We start from the raw sequence: 19,639 nt of genomic DNA on the forward strand, positions 1-19,639 counted from the left end.
GGCCTTCTTTATCTTTTTTTATGGCCTTTGTTTTAAAGCCTATTTTGTCTGACATGAATATTGCTCTCCTCACTTTCTTGTCATTTCTGTTTGCATGAAATATCTTTTTCCATCCCCTCACTTTCACTCTGTGTGTACAGTAAGTCCCCTACATACGAACCTTCAAGTTGTGAACTTTCAAAGATGTGAACATGCCTTCCATCAGCGTCAGGTGTGAGTGAAATTGCAGCTTGCCCTCCATCTCCTATTGCTGACGATCCTTCAGCTCTACTGTCTCCCACCTTCTCTCTCTCCTCCAGTCAGTAACTCTTCTTGCCTGTTTACTCGATGCCAGACCCTGTATGTCAGCTGTTGTACTACTGTACTTTTCAAGGTGCTGTACTGTAAGATTAAAAATGTGTTCTTTATTTTTTCTGTTTGTTTTTTATGTATTATTTGTGTGAAAAGTATTATAAACCTACTACAGTACAGTACTGTATAGCCAGTTGTGTTAGTTGGATACCGAGGCTAACTTTGTTGGACTTACGAACACACTCTCAGAACAGAACTTGTTCGTATATAGGGGACTTATTGTATTCTTCGCCTGAAAGTGGGTCTCTTGTAGGCAGCATATTGTAGGCTCTTGTTTTTTGTATGCAATCTGCCATTCTGTGTCCTTTTTTTTTTCCTTAGTATCATGGAGACTTTTCTTATGTTTTTCACACTGTTTTAAGGCTTTGGGTGAGATTTTTCAAGCTTAGGAGCATAATTACTATTTACAGCTGTACTTGAGAGTACATATGATTTTCTTTTTTTTAATTGAACTATTGATATAATTGATTTACAATGTTTTGTTAGTTTCAGGTGTACAGCAGAGTGATTCAGTTACACATACACATATATCTATTTTTTTCAGATTCTTTTCCCTTATAGGTTATTATAAAATACTGAGTATAGTTCCCTGTGCTATACAATAGGTCCTTGTTGGCTATTTCATATATAGTAGTGTATATATGTTAATCGCAAACTCCTAATTTATCCCCTCCCCACTCTGTGTGTTTTGTTTGGAGCATTTAGTTCATTACATTTAAGGTAATTGTTGATAGATATGTACTTATTACCATTTTAAACCTTGTTTTGCAGTTGTTTTTGTATTTCTTCTTTGTTCCTTTTTGTTTTCTTTTTGTGGTTTGATGATTTTCTTTTGTATTATGCTTATGTTCTCTTCTTTTTGGTTTTTGTGAATCTGTTGTATGTTTTTGATTTGTGGTTACTCTGTTTTTCACTCTGTTTTTCAAGTATGTTAACTCATTACTATATCTTTTTGCTTTAGACTGGTAGTCCTATAGACTCAAACACATTCTAAAAAAAAAATCGGGAGTTCCATTGTGGCCCAGTGGTTAGGACTCAGTGCTTTCACTGCCAGGGGCCTGGGTTCTATCTGCGGTCAGGGAACTAAGGTCCTGAAAACTGTGCAGTGTGGCCACAAAGAAAAAAAAAAAAACCACTTGACATGTCTCAAGCATTTCAAAATAAAGAACGAGCAAAGGAATAAAGAGACTTTGAGACAATCTACAAAAAATCTACATTTCTTACTCTCCTCCCCCACATTATATGATTTTGATGTCATCTTTTACATCTTTGTGTTTATCCTTTTTTTTTTTTCTTTTTGCGGTATGTGGGCCTCTCACTGTTGTGGCCTCTCCCGTTGCGGAGCACAGGCTCCGGATGCGCAGGCCCAGCGGCCATGGCTCACGGGCCCAGCCGCTCCGCGGCATATGGGATCCTCCCAGACCGGGGCACGAACCCGTATCCCCTGCATCGGCAGGCGGACTCTTAACCACTGCGCCACCAGGGAGGCCCTGTGTTTATCCTTTTGATGTTCATTGTAGTTATTGCTTTCACACTTTTTTTTGATTTTTTAAAAATCTGTCTATTGGCTTATTTGATTTACTTTCCAATTGTGATTTTCTCTTTCCTGTAGATTCTTGCTTCTTTTCTATTTAGAGAAGACCTTTCAATATTTCTTTTAGGATAGGTTTAGTATTGCTGTATTCTTTTAGTTTTTGCTTGTCTGAGAAATTCTTTATCTCTCTTTCTATTCTAAGTGATAATATTTCTGGGTAGAGTATCCTGTTTTGCAGGTTTTTCCCTTTCAGGACTTTGAATACATCTTGCCACTCCCTTCTGGCCTGCAGTGTTTCTGTGGAGAAATCAGCTGAGAGCCTTATGGGTGTCCCCTTGTTATTTACTCTTTATTTTCTCTTGCTGCCTTTAGAATCCTCCCTATGTCTTAAACTTTTGCCATTTTAGTCATAATATGTCTTGGTATAGGTCTGTTTGGGTTCATCTTGTTTGGGACCCTCTGTGCTTTCTGTACCTGGATATCTGTTTCCTTCTTTAGGTTTGGAAAATTTTCTGCCATAATTTCTTCAAATATATTTTCAATCCCCTTTCCTTTTTCTTCTCCTTCTTGGGATCCCTCTTATGCATAGATTGGGATGCTTTATATTATCCCATAGGTCTTGTATATTGCTTTCATTTTTTTTTCATTTGTCTTTCTGTCTGCTGATCTGATTGGATGATTTCCATTATTCTGTCTTCCAGATCACTTGTTCATTCTTCTGCATTATCCAGTTTGCTATTTATTGCCTTTAGCTCAGCTTTTGTCTTGGCAAATGAGTTTTCTAATTTTAATCGGCTCCTCTTTATAGTTTCTAATTGCTTTTTATAGTAATCTGCATTTCTATCAATAGCCCTTCTTCATTCCTTCAGTATTTTCATTACTTCCTTCTTGAACTCGGGGTCTAGTAAACTGGAGAGGTCTGCTTCATTCTTTGTTCTTTCAGGGAAATTCTCTTGATCTTTAAATCGGGAGTGGTTCCTCTGCTTCTTCATTTTACTCATATTTCTCTGACTATGAATTTAAGAGAGACAGTTATCTACTGTGGTCCTGAAGGGCTCTTTTTATGTGGAAGTGTCCCTGTGTATGCTTCATGAGTCCAATATTTTTAGTGCGAGGGCTGTTTTTAGTATGGATACCTGCCACATCTTTCCTCAGTGTGTGTTGGCCATTATCCCCTTGATAGGGGGTGTAATTGTTGTTGTGGTGACCAGAGCCACACTGGATGTTGAATGGGCCCTCCTCTTTTGTCTGTGCTTGTCACAGCCCTGTTGGGGGCAAGGTCTGCTCCCCACTTGTTGGAGTAGACACCCCCAAATCCGTTTCTGAACTGCGGTGTGAGGTAGGTGGGACTGGAGCAGGGAGAGGAGCCCTGAGTATTCCTTTGTAGGAGCTGTCCACCAGGAAGTGTGCTCTGTGATGTTGCCTGTCACCCGTTGTGTGGATTCACAAAGTACACTGTTTTGGCACTGCCCTTGGCCCCACCTCAACCGTGGGAATTCAGGCAGTTGTCCTGGGTGTCCCTCAGGTGCTGTGCTCACAAAGCCACTAGCGCAGATCCCTTGGTGCAGAACTGCTGAGATCAGGTACCGGGACTGCCAAAGTCTTGCACCTGGACCCATCGTAGAGCTTCTGAGTCAACCCAGACTGTGGAAAAGCCCACAGCCACTATTGCTGGACCCACCGCATCCACGAGATCACCAGTAATCTGCTCGGATGTCCCACGAGCGCTGAGTTTACAAAGTGCCTAAATTCACAGATCCCACAACCTCTGGGACACTCAGATTTCAGCCCTGCTTCCAAAGTCACACGGCCCCTGGGGATCGGTTTGGATTTCAGCCCTGCCTCCAAGTGTGGACAATCATCTGGTGCTTACACTCTCCCAGAGCTCGTAGAGGCAGAGCTGCGCAGCCATGAGCCATGAGCCATGAGAATGGGAGGCTCCTATGGCAGGGGCCCTGCCCCTCCCCTCGAGCATTAACAATGGGACTTCAGTGGCAGACCCAAGCTCCTTCCTGCGCACACCCTGATTGAGGCTTGGACCATACTTCAGCCCCTTCAGGCTGTCTCCACACAGCCAACCCCAGTCCTCTGCCCAGATCTGTCCTCTGAAACCCAAGTTTCAGCGCCCAGCACCCCCGCACACACCAGCAGATGCGCATCTCAGGCTGGGGAGGGCAGGGAGGTGGCCAGGACCCTCTGTATTGGTCTCTATCTGCTCTGCCTGCTGTAAACTGGCTGCTGTACTCTTCTCTGAGCCTCTGCAGCTCCCTTTCTTTCCCAGCTGGTCTCACCACCAGTGAAGAGACTTCCCAGGGTGAGGGAATCTTTCCTCTTTCATAGCTCTCTTCCAGGGCACAGGTCCCGTCCTGATTCTTCTTCTTCTTCTTTTTTTTTTTTTTTCTTTCATCCTACCTGGTTATGTGGTGATCTTTCTTGCAACTTTGGTTTTATGAGGTCTGCCGGTGTTCAGCAGGTATTCTGTGAGAAGGGTTCCACGTGTAGATGTAGTTCTGATGTATTTGTAGGAGAAGGTGAGCTCCACATCCTTCTATTCTGGCTCTTGATCCAGCCTTTCTAATCTTTGAATATAAATACATAGATCTAGCCCATTTTCACACTAAGTTTTTGAAATTGAAGTCTTCTTTTCACTTTGCATAAGGAATAAGAGACCAAGTTACCATTTTGGTCATGAAAGCATCATGTTTAGTGCCTCTTGGCATATAGTTATTGATCAGTTAATTTTTATTAAGTTCATTTATTCAACAAATTTACTGAGTATCTGCCACAGTCAAGGTATTGTTCTTGGTGCTTGGGATATAAGCAGCTTACAAAAAAAGACAAAATCTCTATGTTAGTGGAATTTACATTCTATGAATGGAATCCTAGAAGGCATGGTTCTTTCATTTCCCAGCTTTGCTCCTTCTCCTTTTCTTTCCCCTTTTCTCCCTTTAAAAAAGCAACTTTGGGAGCTTCCCTGGTGGTGCAGTGGTTGAGAGTCCGCCTGCCGATGCAGGGGACATGGGTTCGTGCCCCAGTCCGGGAAGATCCCACATGCCACAGAGCGGCTGGGCCCGTGAGCCATGGCTGCTGAGCCTGCGTGTCTGGAGCCTGTGCTCTGCAACGGGAGAGGCCACAACAGTGAGAAGCCTGCGTGCCGCAAAAAAAAAAAAAAAAAAAAAGGCAGCTTTGTTTAACATATTAGGGCTATAGTTTTCTCTTTTGATTAAGAAATGTTGTGGTCACAAATTAATCTTTCATGAAATTTGACCTTCTCTACTTCTTTCCTTTTTTAAAATTGAGATATAATTGACATAAAATATTATGTTAGTTTTAAATGCATGATTTGATATTTGTATTCTTTCCCTTTTGTTGAAAGGCAACACTATAGAGAATGTGGAATGGCTAATTATCTCCCCCTCTCTCTCTCCTTCCAAGTCAAAGTTCAGGCAATACAGAGATGGATTTTAGATCATGTATGTAGTTCTGTGCCTTGCCCTACTTGTACCATTCCACAAGACAGAAAATTCTTTACTGATGACTAATTAAGTGTAAGAAAGACTCAAGAGAAGATCAAAGAGTAAGAGACTTTTTCTCTTCTGAAGCTAAAGAAAATTGAATCAGTAGGTACTTTGCCTGCCAGGCTTGTTTAAAACCCACAAAGCACGAAAACACTTTCTAAAATGTATATGGTTCTCTTTGTTAAAAAGTCATATAAATCATAGAGGAACTGAAATATTTGCTTTTGTGGTATTTTAGCCAGTTACATTCAAACTTTTCTTTTTTCTTGGAATCTCAGACCCAAATATATCATTTTATCCATCATTAGCTGTCCATCATTAGATGTTTGAATTTCCTTTGTTACATATTTAATTAAGGGTCCTCCTACACGTGCTTGAACCCCATTATCACTTGATGCCTAACAGAGTAACCTAACCTCTCCTTAGGAAGCTCTGTTTTTTTTTTAAATAAACTTATTTATTTTATTTATTTATTTTTGGCTGCGTTGGGTCTTTGTTGCTGCACACAGGCTTTCTCAAGTTGTACCGCTTTCTCGAGTGGTGAGCAGGGGCTGCTCTTCGTTGCAGTGTGTGGGTTCTAAGCATGCGGGCTTCAGTAGTTGTGGCACATGGACTCAGTAGTTGTGGGTTGTGGGCTCTAGAGTGCAGGCTCAGTAGTTGTGGCACACGGGCTTAGTTTTTCCATGGCATGTGGGATATTCCCAGACCAGGGTTCAAACCTGTGTCCTCTGCATTGGCAGGCGGATTCTTAACCACTGCGCCACGAGGGAAGCCCAGGAAGCTCTGTTATAAAGTTCTTCTTCATAGAGAACCGAAATTTGTTTCTCTTCCATTGCAATTCACTGGTCCTCATTTTGGGGCACCTAGAATATTTAGACCTGTGATGTTTAGGTCTTTATCTGTACTCTTAATTGTCCCAGGCCCTGCAGATATTCTGGGATAAGCCTGATCGCCAAAACCAAACACCCTCAGTCTTTAAACCATTCTTCATATGACATAGTTTCAAGTCCTCTCATCATTTGCTTGTTATCAGAGCATGTTCAGAACTAAAAGTGGTATATCCTGACTGGTCTGTTCAGCAGAGTCAAGTACTTCATTACCTTTTCTCTCGTATTCCAGGGCAGGATACGATAGGTCTACATATGTCATTGAAATAATTGTTTCATAGGGACATAAAGCTCTACCAAAGCACAGAACAATCATCTATCTTGAAAAGACTCCTGAATTTTTCTTTCTTTCTTGCAATAGACTATTGCTTCTAAAATTGTGGTTAATAAATATTTCCACTGCAAATATAACGAGTTTCATGTTTTCTTTTTTGGCAATCTTTTACTCATACAGAAAATGTTTAATTTAAAAAAAATAAGAAAGGGGTTAATTTGTGGCCTGAATTAAGAGCTTTTTTTTTTTTTTTCTTGAGTTACATGCTAACTTTTGCCATCATGTCTCTCAGAAGGTTTAGATCTAATTCTTCCCTGCATGTAGAGGTCCATTAAAGCCCAAAGGATCTGTTAACAGGGCATTTTTTAAACCAAAATAAAGTCATATCAATTTTAAACCATATCAATATTATTTTAAGTTGTTATATTTAAAATTTCATGTAACTCACTATATATAAAGAAAATATTGATCCAAAGATTGAAAGGTCATATGCATAGAATGTTAATATGCATATATAATTGAAATTAGTGGCTTTACTTACAGTGTACTCAATTTTGCGTAATAAAATTAATTTTGTATATAACAATTATTTAAATTACTTAAAATGATCATTTTATGATAATTGAGTTTTTACAAATTTTGCTTATAGTATTTATGGATAATTATTATTCTGCTATATTTCCATTATAGGTGACTCAGCAGACATGTCAGGTAAGGAAATTAATAATTTTCCATTTTAGTCATATTGTTAAGTAATGATAGCCCCAATTTTTATAGAGTAATAAGATACTTGAACCTATTTTGGATTTTTTTAAAATTAAGAATACAGCATTTTAGGGCCTCCCTGGTGGCGCAGTGGTTGGGAGTCCGCCTGCCGATGCAGGGGATACGGGTTCGTGCCCCGGTCTGGGAGGATCCCATATGCCGCGGAGCGGCTGGGCCCGTGAGCCATGGCCGCTGAGCCTGCGCGTCCGGAGCCTGTGCTCCGCAACAGGAGAGGCCACAACAGTGAGAGGCCCGCGTACGGCAAAAAAAAAAAAAAAAAAAAGAATACAGCATTTTAATGTCATGATGCTGAGCCCTATCTGCAATAATAAGTTTTTTTTTTTTAAAAAGCTAAGATATTTTGACCTTCGTAGTGTGCCCAGCATTGTTGTAAGTCATCACAATAATTCTTCATAGTAGATATTAACTCGCCAATATCACATAGCTGGTAAGAATAAAGGTGAGGCTACAACTTGATCTTAAATATGAATCAATAAATTTTATTGCCTAGAAATAAAATTTTTTTTAATTTATTATTTTTATGTAACCATCTTAATTATTGAACATACTAGATCAACAGAGCATTTAAAGATTTGAAAATAACTTTTGATTATTATTATTATTTTTTTTGGTACGCGGGCCTCTCACTGTTGTAGCCTCTCCTGTTGCGGAGCACAGGCTTCGGACGCACAGGCTCAGCGGCCATGGCTCACGGGCCCAGCCGCTCCGCGGCATGTGGGATCTTCCCAGACCGGGGCACGAACCCGTGTCCCCTGCATCAGCAGGCGGACTCTCAACGACTGCGCCACCAGGGAAACCCTATTATTGATTTTGACCATGGCTTTGTGAAGTTAAAAAGCTGTTAGATGAACAATGCATGTCTGTTGTTTTTAGATAGTATAATAACTAGGCTTTTTCGACTGTATTTCAATTTACATAATATAGTAAGACTTAGCAGTTTGATAAGAAAACATTGATTTGATTTCTACCAATTTATGTGATTTGTATCCATTTCCCTCCCCTCCTCCACGGTAAAGCATGATTTTGTGATTTGACTATTTAACTACAAATTTATTCAACACAACAGGCAGGGTCCTTGCTCTCTTGGTCTACACTCAAGAGCAGGGGTTAGCAAACTACAGCCCTTGGGCCAAATCTGGTCCAGCACCTGTTTTTGTACAGCCCATGATTGAGTATAGTTTTTATCAATTTAAGTAGTTGGAAAATAACATGGGAAGAATAAAATTTCACAAAACATGAAAAGTATATGAAATTCAGATTTCAGTATCCATAGATAAAGTTTTATTGGACACAGCCATGCTCATTCAGTTACATATCGTCTATGGCAGCTTTTGTGCTTTGATGGCAGCATTGAATAGTTGCAACAGAGACTGTTTACAACACTCTCATTGCTTTCCACTGCTGCTTCGCACACTACAAATTGCAGTGATTCTCTTTTAAAACCTGACAGGTTTTGAGTGCTACGTGTATTGCTATTCCACAACATTTTTTTGTTGTTGAAGTATAGTTGATGTACATTATATTAGTTTCAGCATTGTGATTCATTTTTTTACAGCTTATACTCCACTAAAAGTTATTACAAGATAATGGCTATAATTACCCTGTGCTATACAATATATCCTTACCTATTTTATACAAAGCAGTTTCTACCTCTTAATCTCATACTCCTAATTTGCCCCTCCCCCTTTCCTCTCTTCTTAGGTAACCACTGGTTTGTTTTCTATGTCTGTGAGTCTGTTTCTGTTTTACATATACGTTCGTTTGTATTGTTTTTTAGATTCTACATATAGGTCATGTCATACCGTATTTGTCTTTCTCTATCTGACTTACTTCACTAAATATGCTACTCTCTAGGTCCATCCACATTGCTGCCAGTTTTTTGGTTTTTAACCAGTGTATATCTATCATGTCAAAACAAGGGAGAGGAAAGGAAAATACACTTTGAATGTCAAACTGAAAAGGCACAGTGAAGTGTGGATTATGTTGTTATGAAATTAGTTGGTAAAACATTGTGTTTATTATGCAAGGATACTATAGCTGTGCTGAAAGAATACAATATATGTCAACATTTTTACACTAAACTTTATCACAGTATTCCCAGTTCACAGGAAAGCAAAAATCAGAAAAATTAGAAACTTTAAGACAATATCTCATCACAACAGAATTTCTTCAAAAAATAAAATAAAATGTGGCTACAACCTAAGTAAGGTTCTGAATGACTCGTTTGTTAGCTAATCAAGAAAAGCTGTTTATTACTGTGAGTTAATTAAATCATGTTTGATTGCAACGAACAAGTGTCCAGAGAAAATAAACTTAAGACTATTAGCTTTTTGGCAAAAACCATTGCTAAAAGAACTGAGGACACTGGGAACAACATCAGTAGTCACTAAAAACAAGACAAAAAAAAAAGGCAGATGATTTTTAATGGTTTCCCTTGGCTCTTGATGGGTTGACAAATGTTGCCAGTTGTTTATTTGAGGAATCAGTGCAGACTTTTTTTTTTTTTTGCGGTACGCGGGCCCCTCACTGTTGTGGCCTCTCCCGTTGCGGAGCACAGGCTCCGGATGCGCAGGCTCAGCAGCCATGGCTCATGGGCCCAGCTGCTCCACGGCATGTGGGATCCTCCCGGACTGGGGCACGATCCCGTGTCCCCTGCACTGGCAGGCGGACTCTCAACCACTGCGCCACCAGGGAAGCCCAGTGCAGACTTTTAAGTGACTGAAGTTTGCCTCTCTGAACGGAGTCCATGGAACAACTACAAAAGATAATATTTTCAAATAAGTTAAGAAAACATGAATTCAGTACAACCTGAAGTGGAATCTGCTAAGATGTATTACAGCTGATGGTGGTAAAAATGTCTGTGGAGCTAGAGCAGAAAAGGGGATAGTTGGTTAAATTTAAAAGGCTTATAATCATTTCAGGCATTTATGGCTATTCATTGTGTTATTTGTCAGCAGGTGGTTTGTAGAAAATATTTCAATCTATTGTGTAATTGAACTTCAATATTTTGTTATTGAGAGTCAACAGTTAATTTTGTTTGCTCTCATAGACTTAACCAACATCAGTTCCATTAATTTATGTTAGAAATAGAAGGTGAAAGTCCTGATTTGCCCTATCCCCACAGCAGTTCAGCGGTTTAGCAGTGGTAACATTTTGGGTGTTTTTTTTTTGTTTGTTTTTTGGGGTTTTTTTTTGGCAATTTCTGTAGCTCAGAGCCAGGACTGAAATTTTTCTGAGTGAGAAGAACTGCCTTCAGTCTCTGTTATGGAAAACTCAGTGGCTTTGGAAATTAGTTTTTGCTGCATACTTGATAATGTTTCTTAATGATTCAACCTGAAATTACAGGTAAATTACAATTACAACCTGAAATTTCAGTTACAGTGCTTATATGTGAAACTTATACTGCAGGAAAGTCATTTGCTGACAACTAATCTTTGAATCACAAGTAACGCCAAACTTCACTATATACTTCTCATACTGTCAGAAATTAAGATGAGAAGTGAGATTCCCATTCCCACACAAATTTGCAGCAAATGTATTTTCTGGGCTCAAGTTACAGTTCCAGAAGCATTTTTTAGATCTTGATACAAGCATAGAGAAAATTTCCATATTTAAAAAATCTGTTTAACTGTACAATTGAGGAACTTCCACCTAACCTTTAATTTAAAGTTATTATTCTGCAATGTAATAAATGCTAAAAGGCAAATATAAAGATAAGACTCTAATAGAATTTTCTGAATGTCTTCCAAGTGATTAATATGCTCAATTAAAATCATATGCTTTTGGATGATATTCATATTTGACAGCACCTATCTGTGTGAGACATTTTCAAAGTTGAAAATTATTATAGATCATTATCAGATGAACATTTGTAATTCTTTTTTTAAATTAAAGAACTCTGATTTTGAACCCCACTTAAGTGAATTATCCCCCCCAAAAATTTCATTCTCATTAGTAGATCTATATTATAAAAAATTTCACTCAATGAATTTCATCAATAAAAATTTTGTGAGGGCTTCCCTGGTGGCACAGTGGTTGAGAGTCCGCCTGCCAATGCAGGGGACACGGGTTCGTGCCCCGGTCCGGGAAGATCCCACATGCTGCAGAGCGGCTAGACCCGTGAGCCATGGCCGCTGAGCCTGCGTGTCCGGAGTCTGTGCTCTGCAACGGGAGAGGCCACAACAGTGAGAGGCCCGCGTACCGCAAAAAAAAATAAATAAATTTTGTGAAAATTTGTCTTCTTTTATTACACAAGTACCTGCATAATACCTTCAATTTTGTCTCTTATGTGACCCTTTACAGTGAAAGTTTGCTTACTTCTGCTTTAGAGGGAGACAGGCAATAAATAAGTACTATTTTTTCTAAATAACATGATCTAAGATGGTGATAAATGTGATAAAAACAACAAATAGGGCGATGGCAACAAAACAGTGTTTTTTCAGGGGTGGTAACATTTAGCTAGGCCAAGAATGATACAAAACAGTGATACCTGAAGGGTGATCTGGGGGCTCTAGGCTGAGGCCTGGTTTGGGAATCCTACGACCACCCACACATTCAGTGATTCACTAGAAGGAATCACAGGACCCAGAGATAGTTATGGTGCTGTAGCTTATTACAATGATCAGCAAGGGAAAAAGACACGTCAGGTGGAGCCTAGAGGATAGAGGCACAGGCTTTCTATGTCTCTTCCAAAACACTCCTCCAGGGCTTCCCTGGTGGCGCAGTGGTTGAGAGTCCGCCTGCTGATGCAGGGGACACGGGTTCGTGCACCGGTCCGGGAAGATCCCACATGCTGCGGAGCAGCTGGGCCTGTGAGCCATGGCCACTGAGCCTGCGCGTCCGGAGCCTGTGCTCCGCAACGGGAGAGGCCACAACAGTGAGAGGCCTGCATACCTCAAAAAGAAAAAACCAACACTCCTCCAGGGGTCACACAGAACCTGCTTCTTCTACCAGCAGCCAGATATATCAATGCAGGTGCAGTATTTCTGCCCAGGGAAACCCTCTGAAGACTTGGAGACCAAGGTTTTTACTGGGGTCTGGTCACATAGACACAAAGCCACAACTACTAAAATACCATAGTCCCAGAAGAAAGCAGGTATTCAGTGCCCCCCGTGGACAAAATAATCTTATCAACATAGGGAACATTTCAAAAGTGAAGTTCTGGGCCTCCCTGGTGGCGCAAGTGGTTGAGAGTCCGCCTGCCGATGCAGGGGATACGGGTTCGTGCCCCGGTCTGGGAGGATCCCATATGCCGCGGAGCGGCTGGGCCCGTGAGCCATGGCCGCTGAGCCTGTGCGTCCGGAGCCTGCGCGTCCGGAGCCTGTGCTCCGCAACGGGGGAGGCCACAACAGTGAGAGGCCCGCATACCGCAAAAAAAAAAAAAAAAAAAGTGAAGTTCTTACACACTAGCAAGCAGGCCATTCTCAGTCCTGCTTCTGTTAACTCCCTCCTGGGGAGGCCCTAAAGCTGAACCAAGAAACAGGAAGGTCTGTGTGACTGCAGTAAGGCCTCTGAGATGAACCTAGAGAGGGGCAGGAGTCAGTCACGTAGGGCTTTGCCAATCACGGAGAGGAGTTTGGATTCGTGCTAAGTGCAGAGTCCATCATTGGAGAGATTAAATTTATAATCAAATTTATAATTTGAAGCAAATTCACTTCCATATTTTGATTATTTTACTAAAAGTACTTATGTTCTGAGACTGAATTAGCTGCTGAATTGACTTACCTATTCCTTTTTATAGGGTGCAATTCATGAAAAAAGGACAGTCCAAAGCTATGGTTTTTTAACCTAGAAAATACAGAGAACTGGGAAAACTTTTTAAGCAGTAGAAACGGGCTGGACAAGATAAATTTAAAAATCTTAAAAAAAAACCAACAAATATAATTTTTTAAAAGATTATCAGTTTAATTTCTTCCATGAAATCCTGTTTAAAAAAAAAACTACTGTCTTATAAAGTGATATGAACTTAGTTTTTTACCAGATATATGCCTATCCAGTTGAAGATTTCCTTTGTGATCTATGCAGGTGGTTTCCTACCTATTGCCTTTCTCAATTTGTATTCACTTTCTATCTCTCCTTCATATAACATAGGTAGTAAATATATCCTGGTATTTCATAAGTGTATAATGTTGGTATATTTCTCCACATAATTATATAAAGATTTAACGTGTATCTAAAACATGCATTATTTTTTGAAAGTTGTTTAAAGTTGTGATTACCTAATTTGCTTGTCTAAATGCTATTTTCTCAAAAGTGCAATTTGGACTATAGCCTGAGGAAGTAGTCTGTATTTTTCTCCCTTCCTTTCCTTTCTCTTCCCTTTTCTTTCTTTCTTTTTAATTCAGTCTTAGTTTTGAGCTATTTTTTATTAAGTACACTGTCTTTCTTTGGTACATATTTTTCCTGTGTTTCAGAGATGAGTATGCATCAGCCTTAGAAATGGAAACATTTGTAATAGGTGTATTACAACTTTGGGATTTTATCTTTGTTTAGCTACAGCTCCTTCTATCCACATCTGGGATGCAGTGAACAAGCAGACTTTATCTATACTAAGATGCTACCATTCAAAGGGAGTGTGTTCAGTCAGTTTCAGTGCTACTGGTAAACTCTTGCTATCTGTGGGGCTAGACCCAGAACATACAGTTACCATTTGGAGATGGCAGGAAGGTAGGACTTTTTTTCTTGGTAATTTTAAAAAATAAAAATGGGGTGATAGGAATTTTCTATTTCATATTTGTGTTAACTTGGTGATTGAAACCATTATTCACTATTAAGCCCTACTCAATACCCATACACAGTTTTAGGTATGTTCCACTTTCAAAACCCAGTGAAATTGTAAACAAAGTATAAACTAATGAAAGTTATTAATATTATAAATGATTCACTGTTCTTTCAGTAAGAAACTATGCATGTAAAGTGTCTTGCTAATTATTATTTGGTTGGTTATAGAGGATCTTACTCAAGAATGAGATGAATTATATTGTTAAGTGATAATGGAGGGGAATAGGGTAATATTACTTTAACACATTTCGGACAAAACTTTTCAGTTACATAGCCATTATAAAAAGTGAAATTCATAGAACTACACAGAAAAACATAAGATATGGTTTTTAAAATGTCCCTTAAATTATAATAAAGCTTTCCATAAATCACACATCACTTGTAAAAATATGTAAAAAGGACCCTCTACACTATTAATTGTATGGCATGTGATTGCTAGGTAGCAGTGCAAGGGACATGCCCTCTCTCTTTTTTGGGGGGCCATGCCGGCGCAAGTTGTGGAATCTTAGTTCCCCGGTCAGGGGCCCCTCAGCAGTGAAAGCGCTGAGTCTGACCACTGGACCGCCAGGGAATTCCCTGCTCTCTCTTTTTATAAGCATTTATTTTTTGAACTATATATTTTCAATAACTGTTTGATCCTGTAGAAATTAGCTTAGTTCTTATACTAACCTAGAAAATTTTGTTGTATCTTTTTTATCAGGTGCCAAAATTGCCAGCAGAGCTGGTCACAACCAACGTATTTTTGTGGCAGAATTCCGACCAGATTCAGATTCCCAGTTTGTCTCTGTGGGAGTAAAACATGTTAAGTTCTGGACATTGGCAGGAAGAGCTCTTCTTAGCAAAAAAGGGCTACTGAGCACACTGCAAGATGCCCGGATGCAGACCATGCTTGCTGTTGCATTTGGTGCAGTATGTCTCTTTAAATGCATGTGGTAGTATAACTGTGAATTACCCAAATTGGACTAGTTTGAATTTTCTTGCCTTAGATAGATGAACCACATGAATGTTGTTTATATGGCACTGTAGTCCACTAATCCTTACATATGTCTTGGTCATGCATATATTTCATCTTTCAAATTCTGATACTTTCAGAAATCAGGGACTGGGAAAGAAAGTTAACGAGGGAGAAGGATTATAAAACACCTGAGTCCTTGGGCCACTGCCATTCTCAAAAGCCTTCATTAATTTTATAACTGTCACCCTAAATCTCCTAGGTCCTAATAATTTGTCAGGAGAAAGATAAATCATGAAACGTGATTTTTCTAGTATTTAAGGTGGTCCTTGGTTTAGGATTTCCTTTGCTTCCTATCATCTTAACTCACTGCTTATTATGTAGTTGGAAGTGCTCTTGGCCAGTGTCTCTCATTAAAGGGAAGAAGGTGAGCACAGTTCCTGGTCTAGTTTACTAGAAAGAGTGTTCAAGAGCCATTTCCTCCCCTCCCCTCCCCGCTTCCACCTGGGCTTGTGGTTTACAAGACACATCTCTTTCCTTTAATACCTTACCCTGGCCAGGCTTTTTAAATCCTTTGGTGCATCAAAAAACTAAGTCGGTTTTCTCACTGAAGTGTTTATATGGGTATGTAATACTCGAAGGAAGAACATTATAATTCTAGATTCTTAAAGAACAAAGTGCTGGTTGTGCCATGTCAAACTTCAGTTAAATATTGTGGGGATTCTTAATACAAGACCAGTAATGCCTTTCCAGAAGAAAAGCTTATGCATTCAAGTGTTTGACATTTAATATGCCCATGTATATTAACTTTCTTTGTGTATAAAATTCCTTATTTAGTCAATTGCCCATTCCCAATAGAAAATAAACTTGAAGATTAGACTGTTAGTCATATGTGAGGAGCCTTTAGAAATTATAAGTAAAAGAGTGATACTATTGCATGTTCATTGTTCTTTTGCCTAAATGAAAACCTTCTCAATATTTTCATTAAAAAAAGAATATTAGTCATAATTGACTTTTTATGTTTGAAGCAACAGTGCAATCAGTGCGAATGTTTTGTTATATAACAAAATGGGTTGATGTTCAGTTTAAGCCTTCTTGAGCATCCTCTATGCTAGGGGCTATGAAAAGAGCAGGCAAAGTAAAATATTAGTTTTTACATTCCAATTGCAGATAAGGCGTGAATTAAAGATGCTCCTATATGACAAGTATTGAGTTGGCCAAAAGGTTCATTCAGTTTTTTCTGTAAGATGGCTCTGGTAGCACTTAGCTGTCTTTAACTTCATTAGAAACAATTTTGTTAGATTGTATGTGACAGCTAGCTGTCATATCAGCGTGCATTTAAAAAAAGACTTATCAAAATTGGTGAATTTTTGTGTAGCCATTTTAATATTGAAGATGGAAGAAAAAAAGCAACATTTTCGGCCTATTATGCTTTATTATTTCAAGAAAGGTAAAAATGCAACTGAAACGCAAAAAAAAGATTTGTGCAGTGTATGGAGAAGGTGCTATGACTGATCGAACTTGTCAAAAGTAGTTTGTGAAGTTTTGTGCTGGAGATTTCTCACTGGACAGTGCTCCACGGTCGGGTAGACCAGTTGAAGTTGATAGCGATCAAATCAAGACATTAATTGAGAACAATCAACGTTATACCACGAGGAAGATAGCCGACATACTCAAAATATCCAAATCAAGTGTTGAAAATCATTTGCACCAGCTTGAATCACTTTGATATTTGGGTTCCACATAAGTTAAGCGAAAAAAAACCTTGACCATACTTCTGCATGCGATTCTCTACTTAAACATAATGGCAATGTTCCATTTTAAAAATAAATTGTGATGGGCTATGAAAAGTGGATATTGTACAATAATGTGGAATGGAAGAGATCGTGGGGCAAGCGAAATGAACCACCACCAACTACACCAAAGGCCGGTCTTCATCCAAAGAAGGTGATGCTGTGCATATGGTGGGATTGGGAGTCCTCTACTATGAGCTCCTTCTGGAAAACCAAACGATTAATTCCAACAAGTACTGCTCCCAATTCGACCAACTGAAAGTGGCACTCGACGAAAAGCATCCAGACTTAGTCAATAGAAAATACATAATCTTCCATCAGGATAACACAAGACTACGTTTCTTTGATGACCAGGCAAAAACTGTTACAGCTTGGCTGGGAAGTTCTGATTCATCTGCTATATTCACCAGACATTGCACCTTCGGACTTCCATTTATTTAGGTATTTGCAAAATTCTCTTAATGGAAAAATTTCAATTCCCTGGAAGACTGTAAAAGGCACCTGGAGCAGTTCTTTGCTCAAAAAGATAAAAAGTTTTGGGAAGATGGAATTATGAAGTTGCCTGAAAAATGGCAGAAGGTGGTGGAACAAAAAGGTGAATATGGGGCTTCCCCAGTGGCGCAGTGGTTGAGAGTCCGCCTGCCAATGCAGGGGACACGGGTTCGTGCCCCAGTCTGGGAAGATCCCACATACCGCGGAGCAGCTAGGCCCGTGAGCCATGGCTGCTGAGCCTGCGCGTCCGGAGCCTGTGCTCCACAGCGGGAGAGGCCACAGCAGTGAGAGGCCCACGTACCGCAAAAAAAAAAAAAAAAAAAAAAAAGTGAATATGTTGTTCAGTAAAGTTCTTGGTGAAAATGAAAAATGTGTCTTTTATTTTTACTTAAAAGCCGAAGGCACTTTTTGGCCAACCCAATATAATCATTGTTTTCCAAATAAAAGATATAGAGATTAAGTATAAATGCTGAGGAATTTGAAGTAATATTAAATTGTAGGGAAATTAAGCATACAAACTAGTATTCTCAGAAAGATTCAAGAAAATCTGTTTGTTTTTGATACAATCCAAAATCTTATTTTCTTATTGGTTCTTTCCATATTGTTTTTGATGAAGGATCTTATACAAGTTGCTCTAAAAGTGAAGCTAAAATGAGACAAAAATAGCACATAATGCAGGATTTGATTTCTCCAGTTTTTGCATAAATGAACTGTATAACAGGATTGCAATTCTCAGAGTCACTTAAATCATTCTTAACCTTTTGGTGCCTTAACAGATTTATCTTATTTTGGATTCATTTCAGAAATGCATTAACTTTTGCTGTTTTGATTTTAAGAAATCATGGCAAATATTAATTTTCAAATACAATTTCTGAAAAACTACAACTTTGCTACAGATAATAGTTTTACTTTCCATGACAAAATACCTTATCAAACCTAATAAAAGTTATTTTCACTTCCTATTCCTATTCTTTTTTTTTAATCCCAGTTACTAATGACCTTTAAGTTATTTCTTGGGCAGCTAGAGGGAAGCAATCCAAAGAGATGATATAAACTAGAATTACAGCATTTTTGAATTGGAAGGGACCTTAGAGACCTTAGGGACTTAAAGATCCCTCATTTTACACTGAAAAAGTTGATACTCATAGAGGTTAAAAGTCTTGACCTTTAACCTTTAACCTTTAAAAGTCTTCCAGCTAATAAGCAAAAGACCTGGAAAAGGAAATGGCCCTAACAAAGCTAAGCCTTGAGTTCAGGTTTTCTGACTCTTGACTCTACTGTTTTCCCGCCATCCATGCTCTTTGTACCAAAAAGGTGACATAGTGCGACTCTCTCTCTGAGTCCACCCATGTGTCTCTCCACACGTACCCTTTTTCCTCCTAGTAAACACTTGTTTCACTACCAAAAAAAAAAAAGTGACATAGGCTCACACTTACATAGAGAATTGCTGTTTGAACTCTATTTGAACTTTTCATGAGTTTATCTCCCCCTTCCCCACTCCTTTTCAGAATAACTTGACGTTTACAGGTACCATCAGTGGAGATGTCTGTGTGTGGAAAGACCACATATTGTGTAGAATCGTGGCCAAAGCTCACAACGGGCCTGTGTTTGCCATGTATACCACACTTCGAGACGGACTTATTGTCACTGGTGGCAAGGAGAGGCCGTGAGTCCTCTTTCTTTTCACAGCCTTACTGAATATTCATGTGTTGTGATGCCTCTGGTTTGCAGTTAGTTATGTCTAGGCCACATGGATTATCCTCTGACCTTCCTCCTCATATGCTTCTCCTTTGCTGCCTTTTATGCACCTTCTTGTTGATTTTTATTTCTGGTCTTAAATCCCTCCCAGTGTTTTTCACATTGTAGATAAGTCTAAACTCCAACTGGGTGATCGTTTTTCTGAGGTATGGATAGGTAGCTACCTTGCAGGTTAGGAATTGATTTTCTTAATGTCTCTCTTCCTGTATAAATATTGGCTGAGTAGTAGGTGGTGGTCTATGGGGGAATCTTTGCCATTGGACTCAGGATGCATCTCGACTGCCTGTTTTCTTTTTGGTTCAAAGTGGATACTAAGGGATAAAATTCATACTGCTGCATTAGAAAAGGATGAGAGGATACTAGAAATAAACTTTGCCTTGTTTGCTTTTGCTTGAGGCAAACTTGTTAGATAAAATTAAGACAAGACCTCAAAGTGTGTGAGGAGAGGCCTTTTTCTGAGTGGTTTTCAAATCTCCCGGTGGAAAGCAGATACTTATCATTGATTTCCTACTAG

General features: G+C 39.2%; 1 protein-coding gene across 3 annotated transcripts in view; it reads left to right on the forward strand.

Moving 5' to 3' along the window:
* The window catches only part of EML5 (EMAP like 5), a 164,124-nt gene that overhangs the window by 136,660 nt on the left and 7,825 nt on the right, over positions 1–19,639 (forward strand). For all 3 annotated transcript variants that reach the window (XM_060097957.1, XM_060097956.1, XM_060097955.1), the window contains 4 exons: positions 7,255–7,275; positions 13,843–14,016; positions 14,831–15,039; positions 18,876–19,033. In XM_060097957.1, the coding sequence (XP_059953940.1) occupies positions 7,255–7,275; positions 13,843–14,016; positions 14,831–15,039; positions 18,876–19,033 (562 nt within the window). The remainder of the gene's footprint in view (positions 1–7,254; positions 7,276–13,842; positions 14,017–14,830; positions 15,040–18,875; positions 19,034–19,639) is intronic.

The sequence above is a fragment of the Mesoplodon densirostris genome, chromosome 4 (assembly GCF_025265405.1).
Source record: "Mesoplodon densirostris isolate mMesDen1 chromosome 4, mMesDen1 primary haplotype, whole genome shotgun sequence".
Classification (NCBI taxonomy): domain Eukaryota; kingdom Metazoa; phylum Chordata; class Mammalia; order Artiodactyla; family Ziphiidae; genus Mesoplodon; species Mesoplodon densirostris.